At 41.2% G+C, this 15,252-nt stretch overlaps 1 protein-coding gene across 13 annotated transcripts in view; it reads right to left on the bottom strand.

Moving 5' to 3' along the window:
- The window catches only part of FBRSL1 (fibrosin like 1), a 1,004,090-nt gene that overhangs the window by 656,981 nt on the left and 331,857 nt on the right, over positions 1 to 15,252 (bottom strand). For all 13 annotated transcript variants that reach the window (XM_089489878.1, XM_089489882.1, XM_089489880.1 and 10 more), the window contains exon 3: positions 756 to 857. In XM_089489878.1, the coding sequence (XP_089346004.1) occupies positions 756 to 857 (102 nt within the window). The remainder of the gene's footprint in view (positions 1 to 755; positions 858 to 15,252) is intronic.

Raw genomic sequence — 15,252 nt, 5'->3', positions numbered from 1 at the left:
TATATGTAAAAATTTTGGCCACCAAAATGGACTTCATTTTTTTTGTAGATGCTGGTGAAAGAAAGGAAAAAATCATTCCAGGATGCATTTTGGAAGAAGCTTTCAAGTGGTCTCTCAAAGGTTCAAAATGTGTTGGTCTACCTCTGCAAGGCTTATCTGGCCCAGTTGTTTAATTTCCAGCTGCATAATGTTAGCTTTGGAGAAAAAGTCTGCTGAAACATGCTGAACTACTCTTCTTTTTTGTGGCATAGGAACCTATCCTTATTATTTTCCTGTTATTTCTGCCTGTGGTACCAGATTTTCTGTAAAAAATAATGCCCAGGAAGCCACTCAGTTTATTAATAGAGGTATACTTGTAGCTTGTTTTTAAAAAAATATACATACACGCCAACACACTTTTCTTATCAAAGGAATAACTTGAAGATACACAAAAAGCTCCCTCTATTTGTAATCCCCTCCCAATACAAACATAACTTTTTCTTCTCAAAGAAAATAATCTTGAGCCATCTTTCCATTGAGGAATAAAAAAATTCACTCTGTTTTTATTGTCTCTGAACTTTCACTTACAGTATCATATTATTTGTGTTATGATTATAGTGTTTGCAACGGAACTAAGTCAGTTATGTGACAGCACTCAATCATGGCACAGAGAAGGGAAAATGTGTCACACAGTGACCTCTGGGTGCCAATGTTTGCTCAGTGAGGTATATGTAACAGCTGCAGTGCAGCACCCATTGCTTCTTGAAGGTACTCACATCGCTGAGGCAGTCCCTTGAGCTGCTGAGCTGGGAGCTGGTGGCCTCCCGGATGCTGTCGTCCTCACTGTTCCTGTTGGTCCGCTTTGCAGGGATCTTCATCTGCAAGGAACAACAGTCATGTTGAAGACTGATCTTTGAGAATTCATTTTCCCCACTATTTCTCCATTCATCAAAAAGTGCCAGAGCCTGTCTAAAAATGCATCTTCACAGCATCTAAGCCACTTTAGTAAAGTGTGTATTTCCTGTATGTTCAACTAGCTCTTGCTTCCTGTATGTCCAACTAGCTCTTCAGGTAGAAAACATGCAATTCAGAAATGATTTTACACATAAAGTATATTTAACTAAGTGTTCCATAGTCATCATATTGTTAATCCTTACACAGCACACTAAAGTAGGCCAGTATTATTAAGGATAATATTAAGGTTGGCCAGTAATATTACTACAACTATCAACACCACCATGCCTGTTACATGAGATCCTTTTACCTGGTGGTGCCATGGACTATGTTTGGTACCTTCTGCAAACCATGCTATGTTACAAATCACTGTCTCAAGCTTGCCCTGCTTTTGCCTTTGGGGTCACCTTGCCAAACCTAGTGCCCTCTAAACATGTTGGACTGCAGCTGACATGGACACGCTGTCTGGGGTTGGTCGACCTGGGACAGAAAGTTGGCAAAGGCTCCCTTGTTGAATATTCAAAAGGGAAGTTACAATAGTAATGGGAGAATTAGACCACCCTGATATTAGTTGTAAATCACACTCTGACAATAGTGTAAGGTCCCACAACTTTCCCACTAGCCTGTCAGACAATTTCATAGAATCACAGAATCATAGAGTTGGAAGAGACCACCAGGGCCATCCAGTCCAACTTCCTGCCATGCAGGAACTCACAATCAAAGCACTCCCACCACATGACCATCCAGCCTCTTTTTAAAGACCTACAAAGGAGGAGACTCCACTACACTCCAAGGGAGTGTGTTCCACTGTCGAACAGCTCTTACTATCAGGAAGTTCCTTCTAATGTTGAGGTGGAATCTCTTTTCCTGTAGCTTGCATCCATTGCTCCAGGTCCTATTCCCTGGAGTAGCAGAAAACAAGCTTGCTCCAGCCTCAATATGACATCCCTTCAAATACTTAAACAGGGCTAATATATCACCTATTAACTGGTTCTTCTCCAGGCTAAACATACCCAGCTCCCTAAGTCTCTCTTCAAAAGGTATTGCTTCCAGACCCTTCACCATTTTGGTCATCCTTCTCTATACACACTCCAACTTGTCAACATCCTTATTGAACTATGATGACCAGAACTGGACACAGTATTCCAGGTGAGGCCTGGCCAAAGCAGAATAGAGTGGCACTATTATTTCCCTTGATCTAGACACTATATCTCCATTGATGCAGCCTAGAATCGCATTGGCATTTTTAGCTGCCTCATCACACTGTTGACGCAGAATACAGAACACATTCAGGGGTAGCTGTGTTGGTCATTTAACAAATGCAAGCTCCATAGGCTTCTTCATCAGGCAAGATGTTACAAACCAAACAGGAGGAGGAAAAAAACCTGGAGATGTTACTCAGATGCCTGCATATTATTTCAACCCTTAGTAAAGATTGTATACTGGGGAGGATATATTTTGTGAAGGCAGGCTCTTCCTCCTTCTGTCCATGCGGCAACAGGGAGATTTTCAAAGTCCAGGAAACTTAAAATCCATTTGCATTTCAACAGGGACCCCTCTTTTGCAATCCAGTATGTCTCCATTCCAGTGAGGTCACAGGACTCTTTGTAGGCAGAGGACAATAGATTCCTCAAGAAGTCTCCATGTTTTTGCATCAGGAACATTTTGTTGGTGTAGAGGTAAAACATGTGGATTCAGTCCAAATTTAAGAAGAAAAAAATTGTTTTACCTTGGTTGGAGGTCAACAGTCCACTCTTCATCACCTTGCCTGATGAAAAAGCCTATGGAGCTTTGAAAGCTTGCAACAAGTATATTGTGCATTTAGGTTGGTATCACTGATGGATTTTTGTTGACTCATGTTCAACATGGGGTCTACTAGAACGCCTAGATCCCCTTCACATGTACTGTTGTTAAGCCAGGTGTCATCACTCCTATATCTATGCATTTCAATTTTTCTGCCTAAGTGTAGTACCTTACATTTCTCACTGTTGACATTCATTTTGTTAGTTTTAACCCAGCTTTCTAATCTATTAAGGTCATTTTGAATTCTGATCCTGCCCTCTGGGGTATTAGGTACCCTTCCTAATTTAGTGTCATCTGCAAATTTGATTAGCATGGCCTCTATTCCATCATCCATGTTATCAATAAAGATGTTGAATAGCACTGAGCCCAGGGCAGAACCCTGTGGCACCTCACTGGTCACTTCTCTCCAAGATGAAGAGAAGCCATTGCTGAGCACCCTTTCATTGTACAAAAGGTGGAGGAACCCAAATGGTGATCAGCTATTCTGGATTTCATCCATACCAACAGATATCCTAACCAACCGAGACTTGTCGATGGGGTGGAAACAGTATGATTTCTGAGTGGGGGGGGGGGAGTAACTGTGTACCCTGCAATTTTTTTATACAAAGGAAAGCGGAAGTCAAACAGACACTCTGGACTTCAAGAAAGGTGGTCAATAGGCTTAGGAAAATACTGGGTTACATCCCATGATCAGAAATGATAAAAGGGCAGGGAGCTCATGATGCAAAATGTTTCTTAAAGGTGAGACACTGATGACACTGATGGCATAGTTACAAACAATTCTGATGAGGAAGAAAAGTAGGAAGTATCTCAAGAAACTAAGGTGGATGTACAGTCCGTCCTTATCCACAGATTTCTTATTCAAGGATTCAAGCATCCACAGTTTGAAAATATTCAGAAAAAGCATAAATTCCAGATAGCATAAATTCCATTTGATATAAGAGAAACCATTTTGTTATGCCACTAGATTGAATGGGACTTGAGCATCCATGGATTTTGTTATCCATCCGGGGGGGGGGGGGGGGTCCTTGAACCAAACCCCAGTGGACAACAAGGGCCCACTGTATAAGGAACATTTGGGTGAGCTGAGATTTTAATAAGAAGAAATAGACAAAACGGATGAAGTAGGAAATCACCAATGAGAAATACAAACTAAAAGCCAGTACAGTACTCGTATGAGAAAAGTCATACAACCTGAAGCTCACAGTGGGCTTAGGTTGAATGAGAGGTTAAAAATAATAAAAAAGAGGTTGTTGTTTTTGCTATGTTTGGAGTAAGATGAAGAACAAGGAAACAGCAGGGGCAGAGCGTAGAGAAGATGGTGAAATTCTAGCAGGGAACAGACAGAAGACTGTTTAATACTTTCTTTGCCTTAGTCTTCTCCCAAAAGAAAAATAGTGTTCTAACTGGTGAAAACTGAATAAATCAAGCAGAAAGAGGACTATAGCCCAGAATAGGGAAAGTGGTAAAGGAATACTCAACTACTCTAAATGAATTCAAGTCCCCAGGGCCAGATGAATTGTACCCAAGAGTACTGCAAGAACTTGCAGATGTAATTTCAGAGCCATTGTCAATAATGTTTGAGAATTTCCTGTAGAACAGGAGAAATCCCAGCAGACTGGAGGAGAGTAAATATCGCCCCCATCTTCAAAAATGGCAAAATATATTTTTAAAAAGTATCTATACAACTACTGTCCAGTCAACTTGATGTAGATACCGGAAAATGTTCTAGTATAGATCATTAAACAGTCAAATTTGTACACACCTAGTATCGCATGACAAAAGAAAGCGAGAAAGAAATGGCTTTCTCTTTGCCTTTCCATGTGCCACTGAAGCACTTCTGTTCTCTTCCTGAGGGAGAGAGGCATAAAAGTATGTTTTTTGTTGAGCTGGTAAAATCTGTTTGGCAAAAGGTATGCTTTTATGACTCAAGAAGGGCAACAGAAGTGCTACGACAACATGGAAATAGGCAAGGAGAAAGCTGCTTCCCTCTTGCTGTTGCTTGGCTTTCTTTTGCCTTGCTCTTATAAAGGAACAAATATCGTCAACAAGTGGCGTACCGGCGTCGATTTTAGGGTTAGGGACTGCACAGCAACCGCACAGTCCCTAACCCTATTATTTACGGGTGGCGTAACAATGGCGGCACCCTGTGTACACGGGCAACACCATTGTTACATAAGCAATGCGTGGCATCCGTTATGTATGTCCTGTGGTGGAAAAAGAACCCACTTTTCCCAGGTTCTTTTTTCTCACGAGGGAAGCCGTGCAGTTTGGCGGCTGCGGCTTCCCTCCAAAGGAAAGTAGGCAGCTGGCAGTCCGCCCTTTTCGGGTGGCCTGTCCCAAGCCTATGTTAAGTAAGAGCCAGCATAGGTATCTCCAAAACAAGTCATGACAAACTAATATTATTTCCCTTTTTTGGATAGACTTACAAACTTGGTAGATTAGGGGAGTGCTGTGGATATAGTATATCGTGATTTCAGTAAGGCACCATGATATTTTTGCAGGCAAGCAAAACATAGGTGTTAAATTTCTCAAGGGATGTCTTGCAGAAGATGGAGCTAGCTTGGTTTCTGTTGCAGAAGATGGAGCTAGCTTGGTTTCTGTTGTTACATAAGCAATGCGTGGCATCCGTTATGTATGTCCTGTGGTGGAAAAAGAACCCACTTTTCCCAGGTTCTTTTTTCTCACGAGGGAAGCCGTGCAGTTTGGCGGCTGCGGCTTCCCTCCAAAGGAAAGTAGGCAGCTGGCAGTCCGCCCTTTTCGGGTGGCCTGTCCCAAGCCTATGTTAAGTAAGAGCCAGCATAGGTATCTCCAAAACAAGTCATGACAAACTAATATTATTTCCCTTTTTTGGATAGACTTACAAACTTGGTAGATTAGGGGAGTGCTGTGGATATAGTATATCGTGATTTCAGTAAGGCACCATGATATTTTTGCAGGCAAGCAAAACATAGGTGTTAAATTTCTCAAGGGATGTCTTGCAGAAGATGGAGCTAGCTTGGTTTCTGTTGCTCCAGAGATTGGAACATGAACCAGTGAATTCAAATTAAAAGAAAAGAGATTCTACCAAAATATTAGGAAGAATGTCTTTAATGTAAGAGCTGTTTGACAGCGGAACAGACTTCCTTGGGGGTGGTGAAATCTCCACCTTTGGAGGTCTTTAAATAGAGGTTGGATGGGCATTTTGGGGAGTGCTTTATTTGTGTATATCTGGGTGGCAGAGGTTAGACTAAATGGCCTTTGTGGTCCCTTCCAACTCTAAGACTCTATGATTCTATGATATAATAATGGCAAAAACAATCATTAGTAACAGCAACTGGTTAAATTGTATTACTGTTAAAAATTAATGCTCCAAGTCTAGCCAGTAGGAACCAGGGAAACTTGCAGCATACTCCAACATAGGAATAGTTGTTATTGTTTTTTTTAATGTAACTTTTTAAAAAGTCTTTGTTATAAAACAGTAATTGAATGATGATGGCCTAAGAATGGTCACTCTTTTTTTAAAAAAAGAAAACAAAAACAAAAAAACCAAACCTCCTTCTTATGATCCACTATCACAGTTCCATAAGTACCAAAATTACAATTTTAGCATTCAGTAGTTTAAAGAAATACATTTGTCTTTTTTATGTATTGCTAACACAAAGCCCATTATCTAGTTGTACTCTCGTAGTCCAATACAGCAGAGTCAATAGGCTTTCTTCTACTCCTCACATCCTATAGAATTCTGTAGTAGCAAAAACTTGCTCCAGAGGTTTTCACAAATTTCCACAGCAAAATCTTAGGGTACACAAGGGTCTGAAGAAAGGGAGGCACTGATTCAGCAGGATGAAGCAGAAGTAAATCTTCAGATTCTAGCCAAAGCAAAAAAGCATATCTGGCTTACTTGAAATGAGTGAGTTAATTTTTGGAAAGTTTGGAAATGTCAACATGAATTAATGTTAAGATATCTTGCTTTTCATTCTCACTGTGATACTTTTATTTTGTCTGATGGTATTTCCACTATCATTATTGTCAATATTTACATAGAAATTCTAGGGGTACACTCTAGAATGATACATGTTAATGGTTTTTATTAATGGTGTTAGGTGCCTTGAAGTTGACTCCTAGGGTTTTCTTGGCAAGGTTTATTCTGATGAGGCTTGTCATTGCCTTTCTCTAAGGCACAGAGTATATGACTTGTCCAAGGTCACTCAGTGGGTTTCCATGACTGAGGGACGGAACAGACTAGCAAGAAAGAGTGGCTTGAAGCTGCCCCTGCTAAGGACAGATTGGGGCCATGGCAAACACATGCTGCAGCCCCAATCCACCTTGAACCTAGCCCAAATAGGAGCAGAAAAGATCCGCTCCTATTTGGGCCAGGAAAGAGCCAGCTTTCCCAGCCCCACTGCAGCCCTAGGGCAGCTTCAAGATGCTCCAGTGGAGTGCAGTGTATAAACACCGCACCACCGGAGTGTCTTGAAGCTGCCCACGTCTGGGTAGCCGGCCAGCTTTCAGGTGTCATCAGAGAGGGCAGGGTGTGAATGCCATGCTCCCAAGACGCCCGGAAGGTGTCTTTAACAAGCCATCTGTTCTGGCCCTGTGTCAGGATTTGATCTCTGGCCTCCTGAAATCTTAGTCCAACACATAAACCACTAAACTACAGTGGCTCTTTCCATGGTGTTCCTTCAACCCATATATATCAGATGCAGTCAGTCTTTCAAAATGTATTGCAGCCCAAAGCTTGATAATAGTACAACTCCTAGAATCCCCCAGATAGCATTGCTGGCACATCTCTATGCTGTCCCCCTTCTCTTCCTCCAAATTTTATACAATGTAGAAAACTGCACACTTCCAGCTAATTAAAAAAACGGAGACAATCTGACCTAACAAGATCTTGCGTGGGCAAGCAAATTAGAAGCACTACTGCTTCCATTAACCTTTCAGAGTAAATATCAATTAATAAACTTGCTTCAGTTCCTTTGTCCACTGTTTGCTGCCATGAATTAAGAAGGTCATCAACCTTTTAACAGATCTTGTTCATTTACACCTGCAGTCTACCAGGAGGGAAGCCTGGACCCTTGCTGCCAGAGCACCAAGCCATCCTGCTTTAATTCCTTGGTAATTACCTTAATGACACACACACAGAGGACTAAAGTGGGAGAACATGTTGTTTTGCCAAATGCAATGTACTGGTTTCTGAGGCACAACTTAGCAGATCAGGATATAAATTAAGTTACTGGGAAAGAAAGGTAACCTAATAACACCCTCTTTTCCAAACCAACTTCTTTCTGAAGTTAAAGGCTTTCACGGCCTGCATTGATAGCTTTTTGTGGATGTGTTCTGGAAGAGTTTATTCCTGACGTCCCTGAAGATGCCAGCCACAGATGCTGGTGAAACATCAGGAATAAACTCTTCTAGAACACAGCTACATAGCCTGAAAAACCCACAAAAACAACTTCTTTCTCTTCTTCTTCCTTTGTTTAATGTCAAAAGGGCTGCACCTCCCAAGCGGCTCATGAAAGTGCTGCAAGAAGCAGGGTAAACATAACAAGAGCATTATTTGCATTTAGAGTCACCACCATCAACATCATCATCATCCTTTATACCCTGTCTTTCCCCTCAAACTGGGACTCAAGCAGCACCAGACCTTTCAATGTTGGGGTGCAATAGACATAAGAAGTGAACAGTGCAGATGCACAGCCTCTTATATTTAAGGAGCCATAACTAGTTGTGAATCCTTGGCATGGATCCAGAGATAAAAAACAAAATAAAACCCTACCTTCTACCCTTGGGGAAGCTGTCTCAGTTCAGTGCAAGTGGCAACATCTCCCCTTCTGGAGATGCTAGGGACTTCTGCATGCAAAGTGTGAGCTCTATTACTGAAATTCCACAATTATGAGCACAATATTCTGACCACCTCATCTAGTTGCCATCCAACTCCATATTTAGAAACACAGCTGTAAAAGATTGGCTCAATCAAGTCACGGCCTTGAGTTTGCATGACTTGAGCACGGCTGTCAATAATAGGGTGTCTTCGAGGTCTCACACTCAAGGGCTTGCTACAAGTCAAAGTCGGCTTGGCAACACATAGTAACGACAAAGTGAAAAAGACAAACCTAGATTTGTCCTGCTAAGCATGTGTTGGGAGAAGAGAATCTCTCATAATCTACCAGAGTTGTTATTAAGGAGATAGTTAGTGGTTACCTAAGAATGCAGGCCTGTTACTTGAGTTGGACAGACAAGAACTAGAGCTGTAAAAGACTATTACTTCTTGAAAGAGGATTAATTCTCTCTCAGATTTTTCATCCTTCAGACTTTTAACACTTAATCTTGGACTATGTATATACATAAATAGAATAAATAAGAAGCAATTGCAGAACTTGGTCAGGGTTTCTAGGAGATGAGAGTTTCACAATCATGTGCTAGTCACTGACACCACCCTAGGTCAATTTGGTGCCCTGGTTTAATCTTGTTTCTCTATTGCCATAGCAAATATATGACAAACTTTTTCAGGCAGGCAAGTAACAAGTAGTACTTGTAACATAGGGCTGTTGTTTTTTTACTCACTAGAGCTTTAGAGACAGAAAATGTTAAATCAAAATGCATATTTTGGGTTGAGGTACCCACACACATACATTCAATTACTGTTAGGAATTGTTCTTAAAAGGCAGATCCTGCTTAAGTAGGTCATGATACCAAGACTGTTCACATTTCTTATCATCTGTATACTAACTTTCCATCCATTTGCTTATCTAGCAACTTTAAATCCTTTCACAGCATTACTTTCCCACCTATGCTTGCTTCCCAGCATAAAGGACCACAGAAAGCTGTCTTATACTGAGTCAAACAAACCATCTGGCCCAGTGTTTCCAAACTCTGATCTTCAAAGTATTTTGTAATTAAGCTTCCAGAATCCATGACTACCAGACAAGGTGACCGATGTTTCTGGTAATTAAAGTCCAAAATACCTGAAGGACCAGAGTTTGGGAACAACTACAGTATCTAACCTAGCTTATCAATTCCACTTGCAGTTTCAGTAGCTGCACAGGGTTTCAAGTAGGAGTCAGGCCTTACACCATCAGATTCTTGGTCCATCTAGTTTAGTATTGCCTGACTGACAGGATGGCCCCAGCAATTCAGACAGGGGTCTTTTTCGGCTCTATCTGGACCCAAAGTGAACATGAAGCTTTTACATGCAAACACTGAGCTCCTTCATGTGGCCTATATGCCAGCCCATGACTTTTACTCCGTTGTCTTTGCTATATCATCTGCACAAATGTATCCAGTTTCTAGATGACTGTCTACTCTCCTTTGTTGTCCATTGTACCTGAGACTCCTAACACAAGATTGCCATGGAGTCAACCCTGTTGATCCTTTTCTCCCAAACAGAAATGAAAGCTAAGATGAAGACAAACTAGTATGGCCACTTACACACTATCCAGAAAGACAGAAGACAGCACTGAAAAAAGGCAGATTTGTATAATATTTGCAGTTGTAGATTTAGAAATAATCACTGTACTTTAAATATAAATACCTGTAGTATACATCTCAACATTTGGGGAGACCCATGATCAAGTGAACTGTGTGCTTGTTAAATGCCAATGAGCAGCTTCCACAGATAGCTAAAAAGATAAACAAATATGTCCTGGAACAACTCAGATCTGAACTCTCCCTAGAAGACAGGATGACTACATTGAGGCTGTCATACTTTGGGCACATCTTGAGAAAACATGACTCATTTAAAAAGACAATGATGCTCAGAAATACACACAACATATTGACAGACTCAACCAAAGAGGACATGGCCATGCATCTGCAGGAACTGAATATAGTAATTGAGAATCGAGTGTCTTGAGAGATCAGAGAGGGTGTCTCATTCACAGGGTTGCCAGAGGCTGAAGTTGACTTGAGGGAAGCTAACAACAAAAATCTATATTTGCAGTTGTAGATTTAGAAATAATCCCCACACTTTAAATAGAAATACAGTAAGCCCTCCACATTTGTGGATTTGACTTTTGCGGATTATTTGCTGCCACCTTTGCTACTGCCCTAATGCCATTTTTAATAGGACTGCAAGCTTTGCAAGATGGCGAGACTGCAAACTTGTAGGCATAGGGCAGCAGATGAGCTGGCAACAAGCCCTGCCAGCCACCTGCTTCTGTCTTGTGAAGGAACCCTGTTACCATGAAAGCATCCACAATGGGTTGAATCTGCGGATCATACTTTTTGTGTATGTTAAATCTGGATGGGGGTGGTGGTGGTAAACATTCAATTTTTCCACTTTTGCAGGGGTCCTGTGCCTCTAACCCCAGTAAATGTGGAGGGCTGACTATGGCCTGATACAGACAGGCCAAAATAAAGCTGCTTCAAGTCACTTTGGAGGTATGCTGTTTCAATGATACATGCGTCCTAAGAATTCAGAAGCCACACCAAAGCCACGCTCCAGTCCTAAGGACTGGAGTGCAGCTTTGGTGCAGCTTCCAGACTCTTAGGACGCATGCATCATTGAAACACCTTACCGCCAAAGTTACCTGAAGCAGCTTTATTTTGGCCTGTCCATATTACACAACACATTGGGAAGACTCCAAGTGAATTGTGTGCCTGCTAAATGCTGATGGGCAACTTCAACATCCTTGCTCTCTTTCCGTACAGTTTTAAACTGGACTTGGAATGGACAGCCCTTCAGTCAGAGGATTATACAGGAAAAATGGACACCCTAAGGCAGGCAGGCAGGCAGGCAGGCAGGCAGGCAGGCAGGCAGGCAGGCAGACAGACAGACAGACAGACAGACAGACAGACAGACAGACAGATATAGCTTGAGTGGACTGTGTCCCTGACCTCATTCAATAGCTTCCATGTGAAAATGTGAATGAAACTGCTCTTTGTTTCAACACAGAGCCTGACGTGATGGAGTTGAAGGGAGCAGAGGGCCAAGGGAAACCAGAGGGGAGAAAAACCAAGCCAGGCATGAAGAGCTTCAACATGTTTACAGACTCCAGGTGCTCGTGGGTAATCCCAAATCACAGTCCCAGCCAGGAAATATGAACCACAGTCCATTGGACATCATGTAGTATGATTAAACACCATAGTTTATTCCAGCAATAACTTCTGTTCTCATTACAGCCTAGCTTTGTTTTTTCTGCCATTGCCATGCTTTTTGTTTTTCCCTCAGTTATAATCTTTTCTCTTTCAAAGGGACAGATTGTGAGGGGCAGGCAAGGTCAGGAATTATAAGGTGTCTTCATCCCCAAATTGAGATTCCCTTCCTTACTACTATGCAACTACTGCTGCCCCTCAATACAAATAAGACAGTCCAGCTTTCCATTCCATTAAAGCACCCTTCCCCAGGTCCATTTCATTAGAAATCTTGGGGAGGGGGGGAAGCATCGACACACCTACTTTCAAATTTCAGACATATTGCCCTCCACTCATTATTAATAAATACACTTTGATTTATCAAAGGTTCCCTTTAGAGTGCCACTGGGAGCCCTGGGGCAAAAAGAGACAAATTCTTTTCTTAAGTTGTTCTGAAAGGTGCTGGGCTCAACAACCCTCACCTCCATTAACCTACCAAAACTAGTTCGCTCCTACTGGGAGCGCTGCAGTTTGCTCAGCAACAAACTCAGACTGATCTTGTGCCATCTCAATATATTTGTTCATTATCTTGCGCACACACAGAAGCATTTGGAAATGTACTCGGGGCACAGGCCAAATTGAATCATCTGCCTTCATTTTCCACACGATCTGAAGCTACAGCTGCTACAACAGGCTGTGAGATTTCACTCCTCCCCTACTTCCCCCTGCCACAATAATTTTTGGTTAAAAAAAAAAACCTCTTTCAAAACCATAGCCATCTGCTTACATTGTGTGTGTATGTGTGTTACTTTAATTTTAGTTCTCACTTAAAAAAAAAAAAAGAGAGAGAGAGAAAGTGTTATAATGATCACCTTTAGAATACTCAATTTTAGCAAGGGAGAGGGGAAATTCCAAAAGAAGGAGATGAGGAAGATTGTGCATCACCCCTTAGCGATGGAAATAATTCACATGGAGGACCACACTTTATTCCTTTGTAAGCCGCCTTGATCATCTTTTTGGAAAGGCGGGGTAAAAATAAAATTTATTATTATTATTATTATTATTATTATTATTATTATTATTATTCTCCAAAGGTCAAACAAGCTGACATGGATGCTCCCCTGCAATTCATACCCTCACTCCCACCTTAACTACAGGTGCAATGCATCTTAGGTTTTTGTAAAAGACAATATACTCCTCCATGTTTTTAATCACTCTGAATCCTGTGCCTCCTCCAAGGATCTTGGGGCAGTGTATGTGAAGGATAACTGGCTTGATAGATATATTAGACTGAGGCTTTGTGAGATCATTCAAGGCCATCCTGTAAGCTTCATGACAGAGTAGGAAGTATAAGGCCAGGTCTCCTCAGTTTTAGTCCAGTGCTGTGTACACTGGTGAACTACATGACAACTGCCATTTAGTCACACACCAAAGGCTCAAGCATATGTACCCCCTTTTGCTTTTGTTCCAGATATGCTTTAGAACCCAGAGGGCTGGACTACCTGATTTTCAGCTTCTCATAGGGAGTTGTTCTAGCCACAACTTAGAGTGATCAGAAGTGACCAGATGTAGTGGCGTCTCTAGGGTTAGTGTCACCCTTCCCCATTGACCTCCACCCATACCACACCATACAGAATCCTTAGTAATATTTTTGCACTAATGTTAACATAAATCATAATTCTTATATATCTCCGAATGTAGTGGCAACAGTTGTTACATATAGCCAGCCCTTCATATATACAGATTTTTCATCCATGGAGTCAAGCATCCATGGTGTGAAAATATTCAAAAAATGTATACATTCCAAAAAGCAAGCCTTGATTTTGCCATTTTATATAAGGGTTACCATTTTACTATGCCACTGTATTTAATGGGGCTTGAGCATCCACAAATTTTGGTATCCACGTAGGGTCCTGGAACCAAACCTCAGCGGATACCAAGGGCCCACTGTAAACAGTTAGCAAAATCAAAAGTATAATTTCATATGCACATGCTAAATGTATTTACATGTACATTGTTTCATGTGGTTAAAGTGAAAATTTGATAAAATGTGATGTTTCTAAGAAAATTTAAAATAATTTTAAAATCTTAATTTTTTAAAAAATATATACATTTTAAATTCAATTTTTTTTAAAGCTAGGACCTCTCCTTTCTCCTCTCACTGAACCTCACCCCACTCACACCAGCTCTTCAGTGTTTTAAAGGGATGCAGGTAAATGCCACTGCCCATTTCTGCCCAAAGGCAGATGTTTGGGGAACAGTGTTGTCACTTCCTCTTAGGGTGTCCCCTGCACCCTCCTCATGATGCCCCTGACCAGATGCCACTTCAAGTCACCAATGAAGCTGTTTTTTGTTGTTTTGAGAGAAAAGATCCTTGCCCTGAGAGCATACAATAACTCTGCAAAAGGGCTTTTTAATTCAATAAATGTGTTTTCCCCTCTCTGAAAAGGAACATTAGCACTTAATGGGAGATGGTTATTCTCTATAGTGAGCAGAGGACAACCTCTAGTGGGTTGTCCCTCCTACTTGGTCGAACAGGCAGATTGCTTGAACAGTAGGGAAGACTCTGCCCCTCTTGTGGAAGGACAATCCCATGATCCCTCAGTCTTGTGATCAACATTTCCCTAAATTTTTGAGCTTATCAGACAAAGAAATAAGACAGCTTACCTCTTCCTCATTCATTTCAAGATCCAGGATGCCCGTCCCAAATGTTATCAGACCTAAATCACTGCTGTCTTCACCATCACTATCTTCACTATCACTTGTTGCATACTTATGCATACAGTCACTACACGTTTCAGGTGTCACCCCTGGGACTTGACATTCATTTTTCTTTGAGAATGTGCACCTACATGTTCCATGCTTTTTCAGATTTATAAAATTAAACCAGCATCACCACTACCCACCACTCTGCAATAAGTTTTAAAATGTTTATTCAAAATAAAAATCTCTAGGAAATTAAGTGGAAACATATAGCACGGATGACGTTGTTAGGACTGCACATGTATTTGTGTAGATTTTGAGCAGAGAGCAGAAAATGGCAAATCACACAGAGCTAAATCACATAGTACAGAAGGTGGTTAGCATGCTGGAATTCTAAATGTCTGTTCTTTCTGAAATGGAGTAAAAGTTACTGAACTGCCTCCATTTTAAAGCCTTAAGCCAAACAAACTGGCTTTATAAACGTGTTTCTTTGAGACTTTTTAAAAAGCCCATGTATCAAAACAAGATGGAATCAGCTAAACACATTACATCTGACTTGTTTCCTTGAAAATCCAGCCCTAATGCATTCTAACAGAATTTATCTATCCCAAGCATACCTCATAATGAGATCAACTGGGAAAAATATCGGGCTTGTTTGTATATTTTATATGTGCTCTAACTTGGCAGTTTGGAGATTATGTTTTCCCTAGGTCTCTCCTTAAATCGTTTCACACACTGCAATTTGATTTTCTTTGCTTG

This window comes from Sceloporus occidentalis, unplaced genomic scaffold (assembly GCF_023333645.1).
Source record: "Sceloporus occidentalis isolate IW3139 unplaced genomic scaffold, rSceOcc1.0.p SCAF_41, whole genome shotgun sequence".
NCBI classification, from domain to species: Eukaryota; Metazoa; Chordata; class Lepidosauria; order Squamata; family Phrynosomatidae; genus Sceloporus; species Sceloporus occidentalis.
The sequence above is the reverse complement of the archived record's forward strand: the minus strand, read 5'-3'. Positions and strand labels throughout refer to the sequence as shown.